General features: G+C 31.1%; 2 protein-coding genes across 2 annotated transcripts; both read right to left on the minus strand.

Moving 5' to 3' along the window:
• Positions 1–814: 814 nt before the first annotated feature.
• LOC133036716 (uncharacterized) lies at positions 815–5,497 on the minus strand. Its single transcript, XM_061113428.1, has 2 exons — positions 5,073–5,497; positions 815–4,383 (listed from the first exon to the last, which is right to left on the minus strand). The coding sequence occupies exons 1-2, from the start codon at positions 5,325–5,327 to the stop codon at positions 3,466–3,468; spliced, it is 1,173 nt and encodes a 390-aa protein (XP_060969411.1). The 5' UTR covers positions 5,328–5,497; the 3' UTR covers positions 815–3,465.
• A 2,218-nt stretch (positions 5,498–7,715) lies between these two features.
• On the minus strand, positions 7,716–8,902 carry LOC133036475 (probable mannitol dehydrogenase). Its single transcript, XM_061113024.1, has 2 exons — positions 8,234–8,902; positions 7,716–8,148 (listed from the first exon to the last, which is right to left on the minus strand). Exons 1-2 carry the CDS (start codon positions 8,342–8,344, stop codon positions 7,975–7,977), a joined length of 285 nt encoding a protein of 94 aa, XP_060969007.1. The 5' UTR covers positions 8,345–8,902; the 3' UTR covers positions 7,716–7,974.
• Between the last annotated feature and the right edge of the window lie 7,111 nt (positions 8,903–16,013).

The following is a 16,013-nucleotide window of genomic DNA, read 5'->3' on the forward strand; positions in this document are numbered from 1 at the left end:
CCAATAAACGAGACCATGTTCGAAGTCGTTGAACTAACCAGATCATGGGTCATCAACCTCAAGGAGAAAACATGCAGTTGCAACAGATTCCAACTTGATGAGTTACCGTGTGCTCATGCGCTTGCTGTTATAAAAGAGATGAACTTGAATGTTTACAACTATTGTTCGGGTTATTACACCACGCGAACATGGCTTGAAACATACAGCGGCTCAACATATCCGGTACACAATCACACAACTTGGAATGTGCCACAAAACATAAAAGATATCATTGTTCTGCCACCAAACCAAAAAATAAGATCTGAAAGACCAAGGAAACGAAGGTTTTTATCTGAATGGGATACAAAAAAACATAACAGGTGCAGCAAATGTGGACAACACGGACACAATCGAAAGACATGCAACAATCAAGCAATAAAATAGATACATATGAAATATTTGAATTGTTTAATTTTGTGTGCAAATTCAAACAGGTTGATCTGTGATGTTCTAAATACATGGGATTTCATTTTTATGAAATTTGAAACAGTTTTTTAATAGTTTCAAAATCGTTTTGTTACAGTTGCGACCCTTTGTAAAATATTAAGTACCGGAATGACTTCTTCTTTACAGTTTTAAAGGCAGTCAGTCAATAATTGATAAAACATAACTTAAATAAAGGGAAAAGGATTAATGGAATACGAAGAATAAAAATACATTCATAGCACAATTTAGGAAAAATAAAAACATAGTTTGTATTCAGTTGGTTAATAGTTTCTCCATAGTTGTGCGACCGTATATAAGAACTTGAACAATTAAAAAAAAAACAAACAACTTTGGGAAATACAAACCTATACAATAAAGATATTATAAGGAGTAAATGTCAAATATCCTAAAAGTTTTAAACCAGGTACATAGTATAAAATCAAATATAATACCTACATTGAAACAACAACACTAAAAATTGTCTGGTAATAGATTCAACAAATAACAGAAAAGAGCCACCAAATTAAAAGATTCTATTTCTTCAATTTAGAAGCCTTAGAAGACTTGCTTTGCTTCTCATCCTCGCTGTCAATGCTTTCGTCAATTTTCCTTTGGCCGTACGAGAAGAAAAGTGAAGCAAGTCGGGTACGATAAACTTCGATGTCAAAGTCTGCAGGGACATCCTTTCCATGGATAAAGAATTCAGCAAAGGTAGCAACATATGCCCCGCAATCACTATAAAAAACAGAAAGAAGAAGTAAACAGTTTAGAAACTAAAAAACAACATAAAAGAAACTTAAAAGAAACACTCACTTCTTCTGCTGAGACGCAAGACCACTAAGCTCCACGATTCTGAATGGAGCTGTAGGGTCAGAAACTGAGGCAGGAGCTTGTGCTCTATTCTTCCAAAACCCAAGTAAATCGAAAAACAAAGGCAGCAACACGGAATAAGCCTTCATCGCATTCCTAGCTGCAGCATTCATCTTCGCGGTCCTCAAAGAATTGTACAGAAACAACGTCCCTTTGTTCAAGTCAAGACGCCCAAAAACCCAATGACTTTCCCTTCTTAAATTGATGATGAATAGCACATGATCGGCTTCATACCAAGGCTTGGAACAGGGAATGCGCATACCTCGGATGTAATGCGCTATTGGGTGGGCAGCGTGAATGTGTGACATCTTAGTCTTCATTGACTTGGCCTTGTTATATTTGTGGTACAATGCTTGGATGGAATCATCAAACCGACAATCAGTAGTTGCGAAATTCAACGTCACAGCAGAAGAATATTTACCTTTTTTTCGAAGGTAATAGAATATGGTGTTTATATGCTGAGAAAAAAAACAACACAGAAACACAAATGAAAAGGTTGAACAACTGTAAAAAAACTGAAATGCAGTATCAAAACTAAAAAACATTTATAAAGCAACTGAAAACAAACTATCATAAGTACAATATAAATTGGAAACTTTACCGAGTCGTTCATAAACATGTCGCATGTGGACAAATAATAAAACCAAGTTTTATCCTCAACATAATCAACACCTGGCCTAAAACCCGGGGTAAATTTCTTTGCGCCGTCTTCATAACAATTATAATGCTTACAACAACAAAAAAACAGAAAAAAATAGCATTAAAACAGGAATAAAACTGAAAAAAAAACATAATATAAAAACAGATTTAATAAAAACAGTCACCTAGGATGTTTAAGCAATCCTTCACCAATCCAAGCGTCAAATTTTGCCTCAATCTCGGTAGATACGGGATCAGCAAAAGCATCATTAAGAGCATAAAGGCCCTTCACATAAGTCACCATTTTGAAATCCCTATCATCCCCAGCTGATTGAGAACCTGAGGACATAAGCTCCATTGGAGTGCTCCCGACATCAGCAGACCCGAAATCAACAAATGGAGATTTCAAGGCCGGAGCACGCTTTCTCTTATCCAACAGAGGTGTATCAGAGACAGTGTCCTCAGTTTCTTCATCAGTATGAAGGGCATCTGACTTTTCACCAACAACATCTGGATTGGGTGCGGGGACCTAAAAAAGAAAGAATGCATTAAAACAGTTGCAAAACATACTAGAAACTAATGAGCAACCAAAAAGAAACCTAGTTTTCTTGAAAACAATTAAAAGTAAACTTACATGGATTTTACCAACAGCCTCCAAGCCAGCCAACACAACTTGATCATCATCTATTTCAAGCTAGCTCAACCCATCAAAGAAATCGTCCCCCTTCAATCAAGACTCATCGCCCTTCGGCTTCTCAACATCCTTAACATTTTTATCACTCCCTCCAACAGCCTCAGATGGATTCACATCAGCAGAAGGAACAGCAGTAACAACCTTGTCAGCATCATCAGCATCCCCACCAACTTTAACCAACTCACCACCATCGTCGGAGTCGGAATCAATATTTTCTGGATCAGGCAATTGCTTCTCATCATCCTCGGCATCATCATCATCATCATCATCAGCATCATCATCAGAATCTTGAGTTACTAATTCATCCGATGACTTTCCCTGTATCAACCAACATAAATGAAACTTAAATAAAACAGTAAAGAAACTTTAAAAAAAAAAATATGAAAAAAACCTAAACAATAAAATAAGAATAAATACCTCATCAGAAGGACGACGATGAATGGCATTAACCTTCTCCTGGATATCCTTAATTACAGTCATTACGGACTTGAAATTAAAATCAACAAAACACCTCAATGAAATGAAGTCCTCGGCCAATGATGATTGATTCGAAATGACCATCTCCAGCTTAGATTTCGTCCAATCAATATCTGCTGAATCAGACTTCTTTGAAGATGACCCACCCTCGAAGGATTGCTTCGCTACACCACAGTCATCAATAGATTCATCAAGAAATAAACCGTCAAGTTGAAGCTACTGCCTCTCTTCATCAGTAGGACGCATGTTTTTTATCTTCAACTGAACAGCATAATCAAACATAATATGAAAAAAATTAAAACAATTGGAAAAACCAAAAATTAACAACATAAATAAAACTGAAAAGAAACAGTAAAGAAACTGTAAATTACCTTCTCCAAAGGTAAATCAAAAATCTTGCCCTTCAAGTCTCGAAGGGTTGGATTTTTGGTGACGATGGTGTTGCTCCAGTTCAGAATCCTTGGAATAGAAGATGAAACTCTCTTACAGAAAGAGTTCACCATTGCAGGACAGCATTCATAAAACCAAACCGTGAAAACCCAAGGACATCCCAATGCCCTATACCAGCCATCATATTGGCCTCCCTTCTCTGCCTTTCTATTTTTCATAATGATCCCATGCTGGATCCTACCTTTGAATGAGTCAATTGTCAATTCAAATGATTCCCTACCCCAACAATACTCATCCCACCGACCGCTATCAACTACATCTAGAACAAACCTAGACACTTCTTTGTCAGGAGTATTGCTAAGAAGAAAACACTGAATGAAATACAAAACAGCCATTTTCAAACCAATAGACTCATCCAAACCCCACCGACTACCCAAAAAAGCATCCTCGATGGCTTTGTGGTCAATAGTTTTTACACCACGGAAACATGTTTCTACCAATTGATTTGTTTCCTGTGAAAACAACAACTTGTTGCAATCACCGAAACAATCTAAACCAAAAATCAGGTAAAATTCTTCGGCACTAAACCGTATGCAACAGCCAGCAACCTTAGCCCAAAACTCTTTAGGATTGGCCTGGAAAACTTCCCTTAGTAATAGACTATGTACGACTTGCGGATGAAAAACAAACTCAGGCATATCCAGAAAATGCCCAAACTGAGTTTGACGAAACAAAGAAAGCAAATTAACAGATAAAGTGTTCTTAATATTATCTATCACGGAATAAACACTGGTGCATACACACTTAGATCTGTAAAAATCAGAAGGACTAAATTTACAGTCCCAAACCTGCAACATAACGAAAATGGCCACAATAAATTATAAATCCTGAATAAAACAGTATGAAAACTGTAATACAACTACAGACAAACTACAAACAAACTATCAATTACAAACAACTATACAGAAAAAAACAGTAAAGACCTGAAATCGTTTGGAAACATAAAAAAAAACAGTAAACAACTAACCCTAAAGGAAATCGAAAAATACAGTATAAAAAGAACAATAAAACTATATAAAAACAACAAACAAACTACAAAACATATACAACTATAGAAAGATATAGAGCAAAGATTTGAAAATCGTTTTGAAACCTAAAATATAACAGCAAACAACTAAACCTAATGAAAATCGAAAACACATCAAAACATAGCATTAACAAACTATTAAAAAACTGATAAGAAACTACAGACAACTGATTGAAAACACTAAAAACGAAAACAAAACACATAACCTGTAAGCACAAAAAAACACTGAAAATGAAGAAAACAAAACCAAATTAAAGAACAACACCCAGACCAGAATCAAATGAAATGTTCAAAACTAACAATAAATAACTAAAAAATTTAAAAACATGAAACAAAATGCGCAAATGAAACCCTAAAATTACACAAAGCAGAATGAACATAAAAACGCCAAAATCTGGGTAAAGTATAAATGAAGGAAAGGGGGAAACAAAAATAAAACTAAAAACCAACCTGAGTCCGATCTTCAGCATGTGCAATAGTTTTTTTCCCAGAAATTTCTGGAACCGTGTGCTCCTCCAAGTTGAGCTTCGTTTTCTTCGAAGAATGGGGTCTCCCACGTTTGGGCATTGGAGCTTCAAAATCAGAATCATAATCTTCAATGATTGGGCGTTTACCCTTGGATTTGTTGGCCAACGATTTCTTGCCCATTTTTGATTTCTGTTTGAGAACTGGAGAAGGGGATGATGATGAACGAGTGATTGCCATCTTATAAATAAGATTGAAAAAAACTGAAAAAGAGAGGGAAAAACAGTTGCTAAATCGTGGGCTAAGAGGAAGTTGAAAATTCGTGGATGAACCATAAAGAAGAGGGAAAAACGTGATCAATTATGGGTGGTTAATGGAGGTTACTTGAATTCAAATGAACTTAGAAAACAGAAATGAAGAATCGAAAATGAAATGAAAAGAAAATGAAAAAAGAGAGGGAAGAGAGTATGATTTGATTGATGATGGATGGGGAGAGCACACGTGTATGCATGGAATGATGACTAAGTGGTATTTGTGTAATAAAAGCAACTTTGTAAGTAAAAATATAGTCATAGGCGTGTGTGAGTAATTTTGTAATAAATTGTGTAAAATGGATTTTTCATGTAAAAATTTCATAAATATATTTTAAATAATTTTACCTTAATAAAAAATTAAAAATTGAGAGAATTAAAGAGAAAATAGATAAATGCATTTAGAGTAATTCTAAAGTGTCATATCACCGTCTTATACTTCATCTTTATATATATACTAGGCAACATGCTGCGCTTCTCGAGCGGCTATTTAAATTTTTGACTGACAATATTAATAAAAATTAATAAACAATAAGTGAAACACATTAATATATCATCAATATCTATTCATTTACTATTTTTATTATCAATTCATTATAATCTTTATTAATTTTTTTTTCTTACTTTTGAAATTTTATAAAGAATTATATATTAGGCTAATTTAAATTTTTGCCCTCTATATTTGACATGTACTAAATTATGACCCCTAAACTTTTTAGGCTGTTAAAAATTCTCCTCGACTATTAAGATTATTGAATTTAAGGACTTTTGTTTAATTTTATATATAAAAAAATCTGACGTAGATAAAAATTTAGGGACACAGTTTATTACATGTTAAAGTTCCAGAGCATGATTTAGTAGTTATCAAAGTTTGGGGGCACAAGTTAGTATAAGGACAATCGACACATTATCAAAATTGAATGAAATTAGATAGAAGTCCTTAAATCTAACAATATCAACTTCATATATGGGGCATATGATTTGGTACATATTAAAGTTCAAAGACAAAAATCTTAATTAGTCAATAGATTATTTCTTTTACAATATATTAAAATATCAATATTCTTAGAGATTATAATAAGAAATAAAGTATTAAAAAAAAGATAAATTTCATATGTTTTCGAAACCATTATTGTTACCGTAATTCACTTGTAATTACTATTATTGAAATTTATATTAGGTATGTGAAAATTATTTAGAATTTTTAGTGAATTCAAATTATAAATCGTAAAGATTTTTAATAAATATTTATCAAATTTAATTAACTCGAATAATTTTTTATTTTTTATATGTTAATATATATTGTTTTATTTTTTAATCTAATTTTGAAATCGATTTAAATCTTTAAATTAAAAAGGGTAAATACCATTTTGGACCCTTTGTTTTACAAAAGTTACCAATTGGACCATGTGTTTTGTTAAATGACAAAATGGACCCTGTATTTTCTAAAATAGTACAAATAGGACCCTGAATTAATTTTTTGTCAAAATAAACTTTAATTATAATCCGATCTAAAAGTGCTATGACAAAATTATTTACATTTTTTATATCTGTTCGTATTAAGCATTGTCTTCAAGTTGGTTGTATTAAAAAAAAAGTTGTCAAAAATTAAGCTCAGTGTCCTATTTTTACTATTTTAGAAAATACAGGGTCCATTTTGTCATTTAACAAAACACAGGGTCCAATCTGTAACTTTTGCAAAACACAGGGTCCAAAATGGTATTTACCAAATTAAAAATTTTTATATTTAAAATTCTTAAAGTGATGATAAGTTAGACTACGACACTCAATAATATGTATACCATGATTTATAAATTATTATTATTATTTAGATATACTATATGGTACGGTAAGTGTAGTTTATATATAGATGTCTTTTTTCAAAAAAAATAAAATAAAATAATTTATGCTAGATTTTTTTATAATAAATTTATTAAAATAATAGTAAAATATTAATTTATAGATTTAAGCTCTTATAAAATATTCAAAAAATGAGAGAATGAAGGAGAGAAGAGATTGATGCATTTAGAGTGATATTAAAATGTCACATCACCACTTCATACTTCTCCTTTATATATATATAGATAGATAGATTGATTGATTTGTATATATATACTAGGTAGAATGCACGTATACTTAGTTATATGCTTAATTTGAAAAAGTTAATTGAAAATACATAAAGTTTTAAGAATAGTAAATTAGATGCAAAATGTTTATAAAATAAGTTAAAAACAATCACATTTTGATTTTTTTTTTAAAAAAATATTGTTTCTAATTCCAAAAATTAAAAGAAAATATACTCTAAAGTTAAGAAAAGACTGGAAAACAATGTCAACACTCTATCATTATAAAACCTAAAATATACGTACATTTCATAATTTCTAAAATTAATGTCATTGTAACAAATAAATATTCAAAATAGTCTCTTTTGAATATAAATCTCAAAAAAACTTGCACTATAATATTAATGCAAATACAAATTAAAAAAAGAATTATGGTATATTAAATTTGCACTATAATTTACACAATTAATTCACATAGTATGTCATCTTTTATGGTATATTAAATTTGCCTATCTAAAACAAAGGTGAGAAATACACATACCCAACAATAATGAAAAAATTGGTAGGCTTGTTTGGTGCTCCAACCATAATCAACTTTCCTTGAGACTTTAATAGACCAATCAAAGACATAAGTGGGTGCACTGCAAAGACTGTGTCGATAATTCCATCCATTGTACTCATGGCACCCTTCATAATAATTTTTAATTAAAAACCATGCATAACCCATTAATTGAAATTTAAAAAACCTTTTAATAATCAAATGAATTAGTACCTGCATTTGATTTTGGTCACGACTGACCAAAAATGAGTCAGCACCAAGATTATCAATAGCTTCTTCCTTCTTATCAGGAGAGGTACTTATCACTGTAACCTTAACCCCCATAGCCTATGAATGTGTCAAAGAGAACAGAGTATCGATCTATATGTGTTAAAAAAATAAAAAATAAAATGACAAAGGTTCCATTACATTTCTTTAGAGATTTTAACTGGTATAATGAAAACAATTACCTGGCTAGCACTGCTGGTGGTACTTCAACCAAGTCTTTCATATTTCTCTTCGGTAGGATAACTCTTTTGATGTCGTATCAATGTGCTGACAATATCTGCACAGATACATTTTCTGCATTAACTTGTGTGCTTCTAAATAACTCATTTACAACAAATCGTTGTTTCAGTTTTTACAATGGGCTGAAGACTTTGATTTCTTGAAAAATTTATAGAGCTGAAGTTACAAAGCCAAAGGATTAAAAAATAGAGTGAGAAAAGTAAACCTTATCCTTAATTCCACCAACGGGAAGTACGAGACCCCTCAACGTCATTTCTCCTGTCATCGCTGTACCAATCGTCAACGAAGCTTCAAACACATTGCGCTAGAAAACATCAATTGCATATCCTCAAAAAATTAATAATTACAAAAACTTAAAATATCAATTTAAGAAATTCATAATACTCACAATTTAAGATTTATCTATTTATATATACAATGAAAATTGAAAGTTATGGAGATTTTTTTTTGAATAAAATGAGAGCGAATTAATCTCAAGGAGAAGTTAATAAATGTATAAGTGATTGTCGATAGTACTTAACTACTTTCTAGATTTTTAGGTTGTAGCTAAATCGTATATTATTTTTATCTTTTCAGTCAACGATTGAAAAGAATATCTATAATTTTTATTTTTTTCTTAGAATAATTTATAAAATTAATTATGGATATTCTGTTAAAGAATGGTATATTCTGTTAAAATAAACAGATAACCAAAAAAAAAAAATAGTTAAACCAAGAATTGTCGTTAGATAGGTTTCTCAAATGTGATGTAGGTTTCTCAAAAATGTGACGTAGGTTTCTCAAAAAAAAAAAAAAAATGTGACATATAGGACTATGGACCGCTTGATGACCACGTGAAAAGTTAATGAAGAAAGATGAGTGTGAGGGCTTAGCTACCGGACTCAGATAGGGACATATATAAATATGTGTTCAGAAATTTAATTCACTCATCAAATTTGTAGACCATTTTTGTTATGTTAGTCAAAATATCAACCTTTTCAATAAGTCTATAATATCTATTTAGCTATCTCCATAGCTCTTTAATAAAATATTATAATACACAAAAAATTACTAGTGTTCATAAGGAGCAAAAATCAATGTAATAGCAATAAAGACGGTTGGTGGTGCTGGGTTAAAACCAGCTATATATACATGTAGATACTTTTATTTTTACTTATTTGTTCATGGAATTGAAGACATAGCTAAGTATAGTTATAGTTTCATGTATACACAATTATGATTTTCATTTGGTTATCTAGATTGGGATAATGTAGAAATATGCTGTGTTAATGGAATCGGTTAAAACTATTAGATAGAGAGGTGTTAGTTTCTACTAGCTGTTAAGTTTGTTACATTTCAGTTAGTAGGTTAGCTCTTAGTTATAACAATCATTTTGTGTTAAAGATTGTTTAGGTATATAATGTATAATCGATTCCCATAATCAATAATACAATTATTTTGCCTCAACTATATATATCTTTCTCAATCTTTCTTTTCTGTTTTTCTATTTTTATTTTCCGTTAATATTCATCTTTAGCGACAATATTACGAAAATTCAACTGCCCTAATATGGTATCAGAACCTTTTTTACCATTGCAGCGAGCGTTGTTAGCTCCAATCCTAGAACATCGACAAATGGTGGACTTTCGAACAATCCTTTGAATCGCAATCAAAACAGAGATCAAGATACTCACATGTGTACTTTAATCATTCGATGTAACAAATGTGAAATAAGATATTAATATAATTAAATTATTATTTAACTAACCAACTATATTTTTAAAAATTTAGGGTTGCTAAAAACAACTTAAAGTATCTTTTCAAAAATTTAAAATTAAAAAATGAAACTAATTTTAAAATATCTAAGTTTATTTGAATTATATTATAAAATTAAATTAAATTAAATATCTAATAAGATAAATGATTTGAAAATAACCAAATAGATATTTTCAATATCACTTTCTAATCTTATAATTTAATACAATTAAAATAATAAAATAAACAAATTTTAAAATAGATATGATTAGGTAATTATTATTTTAGGAATAAAATAATAAATAAATAATAATTATCTTAATTATATGTCAAAATATCTCAAATTAAGCATTAATCAAATTTTTACAAAAATATCTAGGTTATTAAATATTTAAAATACTATTTATAAATTTCTAATAAGTAAAATAATATAAAATATCATTTTTCTAACTTATACTTTACAAACAATTAAATATTTAACAAAATAACCAGTTTTTTTAATTTTAAAATATTATGGTTAGAATATCTATAAGAATATCTAAGTTAATTTCAAATTTATTAATTATTTAATTTATCTTATAAGATAATTTTAATATAATATTTCAAATTAAAAAGATAAAGATATCTTTTAATTTAAAATATGGCTAATAATAAAATATCTGATCTTATAATTAAATAATGGTTAATTAGCAATTTTCCCCCCGAACTTTGACATGTCATGCTCCCTGAACCTTTTTGGCCGTTAAAAATTTTCTCTGAACTATTAAGATTCTAATATGTCAAAGTTCATTGCTAATTAGACTTAAATAATATGTAAATATTAAAGAAATTAACCAAATCTTTTAAAATCTGACCATAAATAAAATTAAAATAATCAATTTTTAAATTTAAACCTCAAAATATTAGAAATTAATAATAATCTATTAAAAATTAAATATTATTAATTTAAAATTGATATTTAAGTTTAAATATATTAAAAATAATATTTCATTTTAATTTTTAGGGTTTAAAAATCCAAAAATTCGAAATTGTGGAAAAAATCCCACGAAAATTGCATTTGGTGGCTGCCCGCCCAGGAGGGCTGCACGTGCAGCCCAGGAAGGCTGCACAGAGCCTTGGCGCGCGCGCATGAGGGAAAATGCAGGGTGAGATGGGCGGGGAAGCTCGGCAGGTGCAGGATCTCCCTCGACATGCATGGAGCCTCTCCTGTCTGAAGACACGGGCATGACACGCCTTCAAACAAGGGATTGTCCCCCATTCCGCGCGCGTATTGGTGTCTTGTCGGGACACCTGGTGCGTGCGAGCACCATGCTCGACACCTTGGACCTGATTTTTTCAAGCTTTCATAACTCTCAATTTTTATCGAATCGAGTTCCGTAAAAACAAAAATTGCTTAATTTTTTACAAGAAATCCAAATAAAATATTTTCAAAACGAAAATAAAATTAATTTCATGGAAAAATTTCGTAATTCACATACATTCATCAAATAACACATAAACCAACATGAACACATCCAAATCAACACACAAACAATATTCATCGTTTTAAATCCATATTTCATGAAGATAAATCATTACTATGGCTCTGAGGCCAGTTGTTGGGAATATTTTACAAGGATCTAGATTTACTAACAAGTATGTTGATTAACATCCTAAATATGAATTCTCTAAAATAATGAAAATAAATACATAAGGGTTTCAGAAAACCTTACATTGATTGCAGCGGAATATAATGACTCCTTCCGTTCAAGATCTCTAGCCCTTGATTCCTTTTTGTAGTAGAGCATTATCAAGATCTGAACCTGGATCTCTTTCTCTCCTTCGAGTTTGGTTACCACCGTCTTACTCGCTATGATTGAGTACTTGACTTGCTATGTGTGGGCACGACACTAATTCACTCAAGGTTCGAATGGTGAAGAACAATGAAGGAGGTGGGAAAACACTAAGGAAAGAACTCTCTCATCGTAGTTGTCTAGCATAGAAAACTAGGTTTGACTTGGTTGAAGGCATCAAGTGGATGAGTGAGAGTATCATGTTCCTTTTAAAGTGTTTCAACTAGGGCTTAGGGTTGAATTATATGGATTAAAAAAGAATATAAAATTAGGCAAAAAAAAAAACTATGGCCGTACACTTAAAGTAAGCCAATCTCTAGTTACAATTTTGCCACTTTTTTCCAACCACTTATTCTTCTTTTCAATAATACCATATTTTCCAATTCAAACCTATAAATTCCAAACTATTTATTTAATAATTATAATTAATTACTAAATAAAATTGTCATTTATGTAATTTATTAATTAGACCATACAAAGTCTCTTAATTAACAAATTGACCCTGAAACCTCTTTTCTTCATAATTAAGCCCTTGCTTAGTGAAAATTCAAAAATAAGACATAGCCTAATTTTAGAATTATAATTGATTAATTAAAATCAATTAACTGAGTCTGCAAGCAGTATTATCTCAGCTAGTGAGGGGACCATGGGCCTATATAACCAAGCTTTCAATAAGTAGATCCAGAATTCACCAAGTAAATTCTCAACTTATTAATTCCTCCTTGCTCCACTATAGATTTGGAATTGAATACACTCACAGTTATATAGAACGCTCTATATGTACCACTATATAGATACATTATGATTATCCATTGTTACAATTCTAATAGTCAAGGATCCTCTATAGATGATCTACATTGAATAGGGACAAATTTACCGTTCTACCCTTCAATGTATTTAATCCTTAAAACACTTAGCTACCTATAAATGATACTTCAGTAAACTAATATAATTACTGAAATGAGGCCTCAATCATTTATCTCTATTCAACCAATCTCGAAAGAGATCATCGTTTCACTTCTATGTCCAGATAGAAGCTATAGATTCCATATCTATGTTTAGCGCTCCCACTCAATTGTACTATCATGTTCCCATATTGGACGTATCACCCAGACCAAAAGGTAGGCTTAACTAGCAAATCAAAGAACACAAATAACACTATTGAGATCGAACTTAACCATGTCAGGATTAAGATCCATAGACCTAAGATCAACCATTGATATTGACTTAGAAAGATATAACGATAAGTTTATGATATCTTATCCCAGATCAATATTTGTCCCTTTCAATGTATACTCCATACATCTGATACTGGTAAACTTTGCCAATACCCTGGAAAGGACATAACACTTATCCAAGGTGTAAGTATACCTATCGCAGATTATCATGCCAGTCTAAATCAAGTGAACTGCCAAATCATGGGAATTAAACTTTTGAAAATATAATCATGATTATATTCCGCTGTGCTGGCGACACTATAATCATGAACAAATACATATATTCTGGACTTAATAGAATTTATACATTAAACATAATCATGAAATAAATCATGTGAACCATGCAACATAAAACGATTTATGATCTTTATAATTAGTAAATCTGATTATATTGAAATGAGTTTTATTTAGGACACAAAACCTAACATTATCTGCATCACTTAGAAAATTATCAAATTTTTCAGGATCATTAAGAAATTCCTCATGTGCTTTGTCAAGCAAGTCCATTGGATAATCATCGAAATTATTACCCGCAATATCATCTACCGCCCGCTTCTCAAATGGATATAGATCATCAGTTCAATGTTCGCCATGCTAATACAAAGTAGTATAACTTCTATTGAAATCTCTTAAATACGCATAATCCTTAATCATCGTAATATTTCTTTTTGATCAATTATAATAATCTACACATGAACAATGAATACGTTTGGTATTTCTAGAATTTTTTATTGCAAACCCTATAAATGCATCGAATCCTACTTGAAATTACAGTGTGTAACGCTCTAAATAATTAGGACCGCTACCCAAGTTACTTACGAAATCCTAATCCCCTAAATGGGATTACTAATCAAAATAGCGCATAATTTAAACTTTTGTAATAAACGGAATGAAAATAAAACTTGTAATAATTTAACACCCTAAATATGAATTTTCTAAAACGATGAAATAAACACGTATAAAGTTTAAGAAACCTTACATTGGGTGCAGCAGAATATAATGACTCATTCCGTTCAGATATCTAGCCCTTGAATCCTGTCTGTAGCAGAGCATTATCAATATCTGAACCTGGATCTCTTTCTCTGAATCTTTGATGTTGAAACTCCTTCTTGCTAAAAGTCTTTCTTCACGATCTTCCTCACTATGATTGAGGTATCACTTGCTGTGTGTGGGCACTACTCATACACTAAGTATTTCGAAATTTGAATGAGGAAGAGAGAGAGAGAGTGGGTTCGGCCAAAGATAGGGAGAGAGAAGGCTCAGGTTTTTCTCTGAAGGAAAAATAGAAAATTTAAGTGTAATTTTCCTGAAGCCTTCACTATCTATTTATAGCATTCCACTAGGGTTAGGTTTGAATTATTTGGCATTAAAATAATGAAAATATACGAGGGAAAAACCCTACAAAAGTGACCGGCCATACTTAGTGGATTTGGGCCTCACGTTTTGCAATTTTGCAGTTTTATCTTTTCTGCATCTCATTTTCTCAAAAACGCCAATTTTCTAATTCAACCATTTAAATGCCAATTCTAACTATTTAATAACTATAAATAATTATTAAATAATATTGTCATTTATCATATTTATTAATTGAACCATACAAAGTATCATAATTAACAAATATGCCCCTAAAACTCTTTCTTTACAATTTCGCCCTTACTTAGTGAAAATTTCACAAATAGACATAGTCTAATTTGTGAATTATAATTGATTAATCAAAACCAATTACATGAGTCTTACAAGCAATATTATCTCAACTAGTGCGGGGACCATGGGTCTATATAACCGAGCTTCCAATAATTAGATCAAGAATTTATCACTAAAATTCACTAACTTATTAATTCTTCGTTGAATCCACGCATAGAACTTAGAATTGCACTCTCAGTATATAGAATGCTCTATATGTTCCACCATATAGACGCATCATTAGTTATCCATTGTTATAATCCTAATGTGATCAATGATCCTCTATATGAATGATCTACACTGTAAAGGGATTAGATTACCGTTACACCCTACAATGTATTTATTCCTTAAAACACTTAACCCCGTATAAATGATATTTCAACTTGTGTGAAATGAGTACTCCGCCATTTATGTTCGTTTGGTCAAGCTCGAAGGAGATCATCCTTTGCTTACTATTCGCCAGATAGAAGCTATAGATTCCATGTTTATGCTAGCGCTCCCACTCAATTGCACTACCGTGTTCCCAAAATGTACGTATCACCCTGACCTAAAAGTAGGGTTAACTAACAAATCAAAGAACACGAATAGCCTTTCAAGATTGAGCCTAATCATAACAGGATTAAGAACATTTGATCTAGGATCAACTAGGCGATATTGACTTGAATAGATATTACGGTAAGTTTAATAAATCTAAGTCAAAGTTCAATATCGGTCCCTTCCGATGCATACTCCATGCATCCAACCTGAGCTTTACTTTAACCAATGCTCTGGAAAGAACATAGCATTTCTCCAAATGCAAGTAAACTCTGTTGTAGATTATCATATCAGTAAAACCCTATGTCTGATAAATCTAGGAAACTTTATTCACATAGTCATGTTTACTTTCCAATGTGTTGACGGCACAATAAACACGATCAAGTATGTGAAAAGGGTTTCAGATGAATTTATACATTATGTACATATAATCATGAAATAAATCATGTGAACCATGCAACATTAAATGTTATTTCTGATCTATAT

The sequence above is a fragment of the Cannabis sativa genome, chromosome 4, assembly GCF_029168945.1.
Source record: "Cannabis sativa cultivar Pink pepper isolate KNU-18-1 chromosome 4, ASM2916894v1, whole genome shotgun sequence".
Lineage (NCBI taxonomy): Eukaryota > Viridiplantae > Streptophyta > Magnoliopsida > Rosales > Cannabaceae > Cannabis > Cannabis sativa.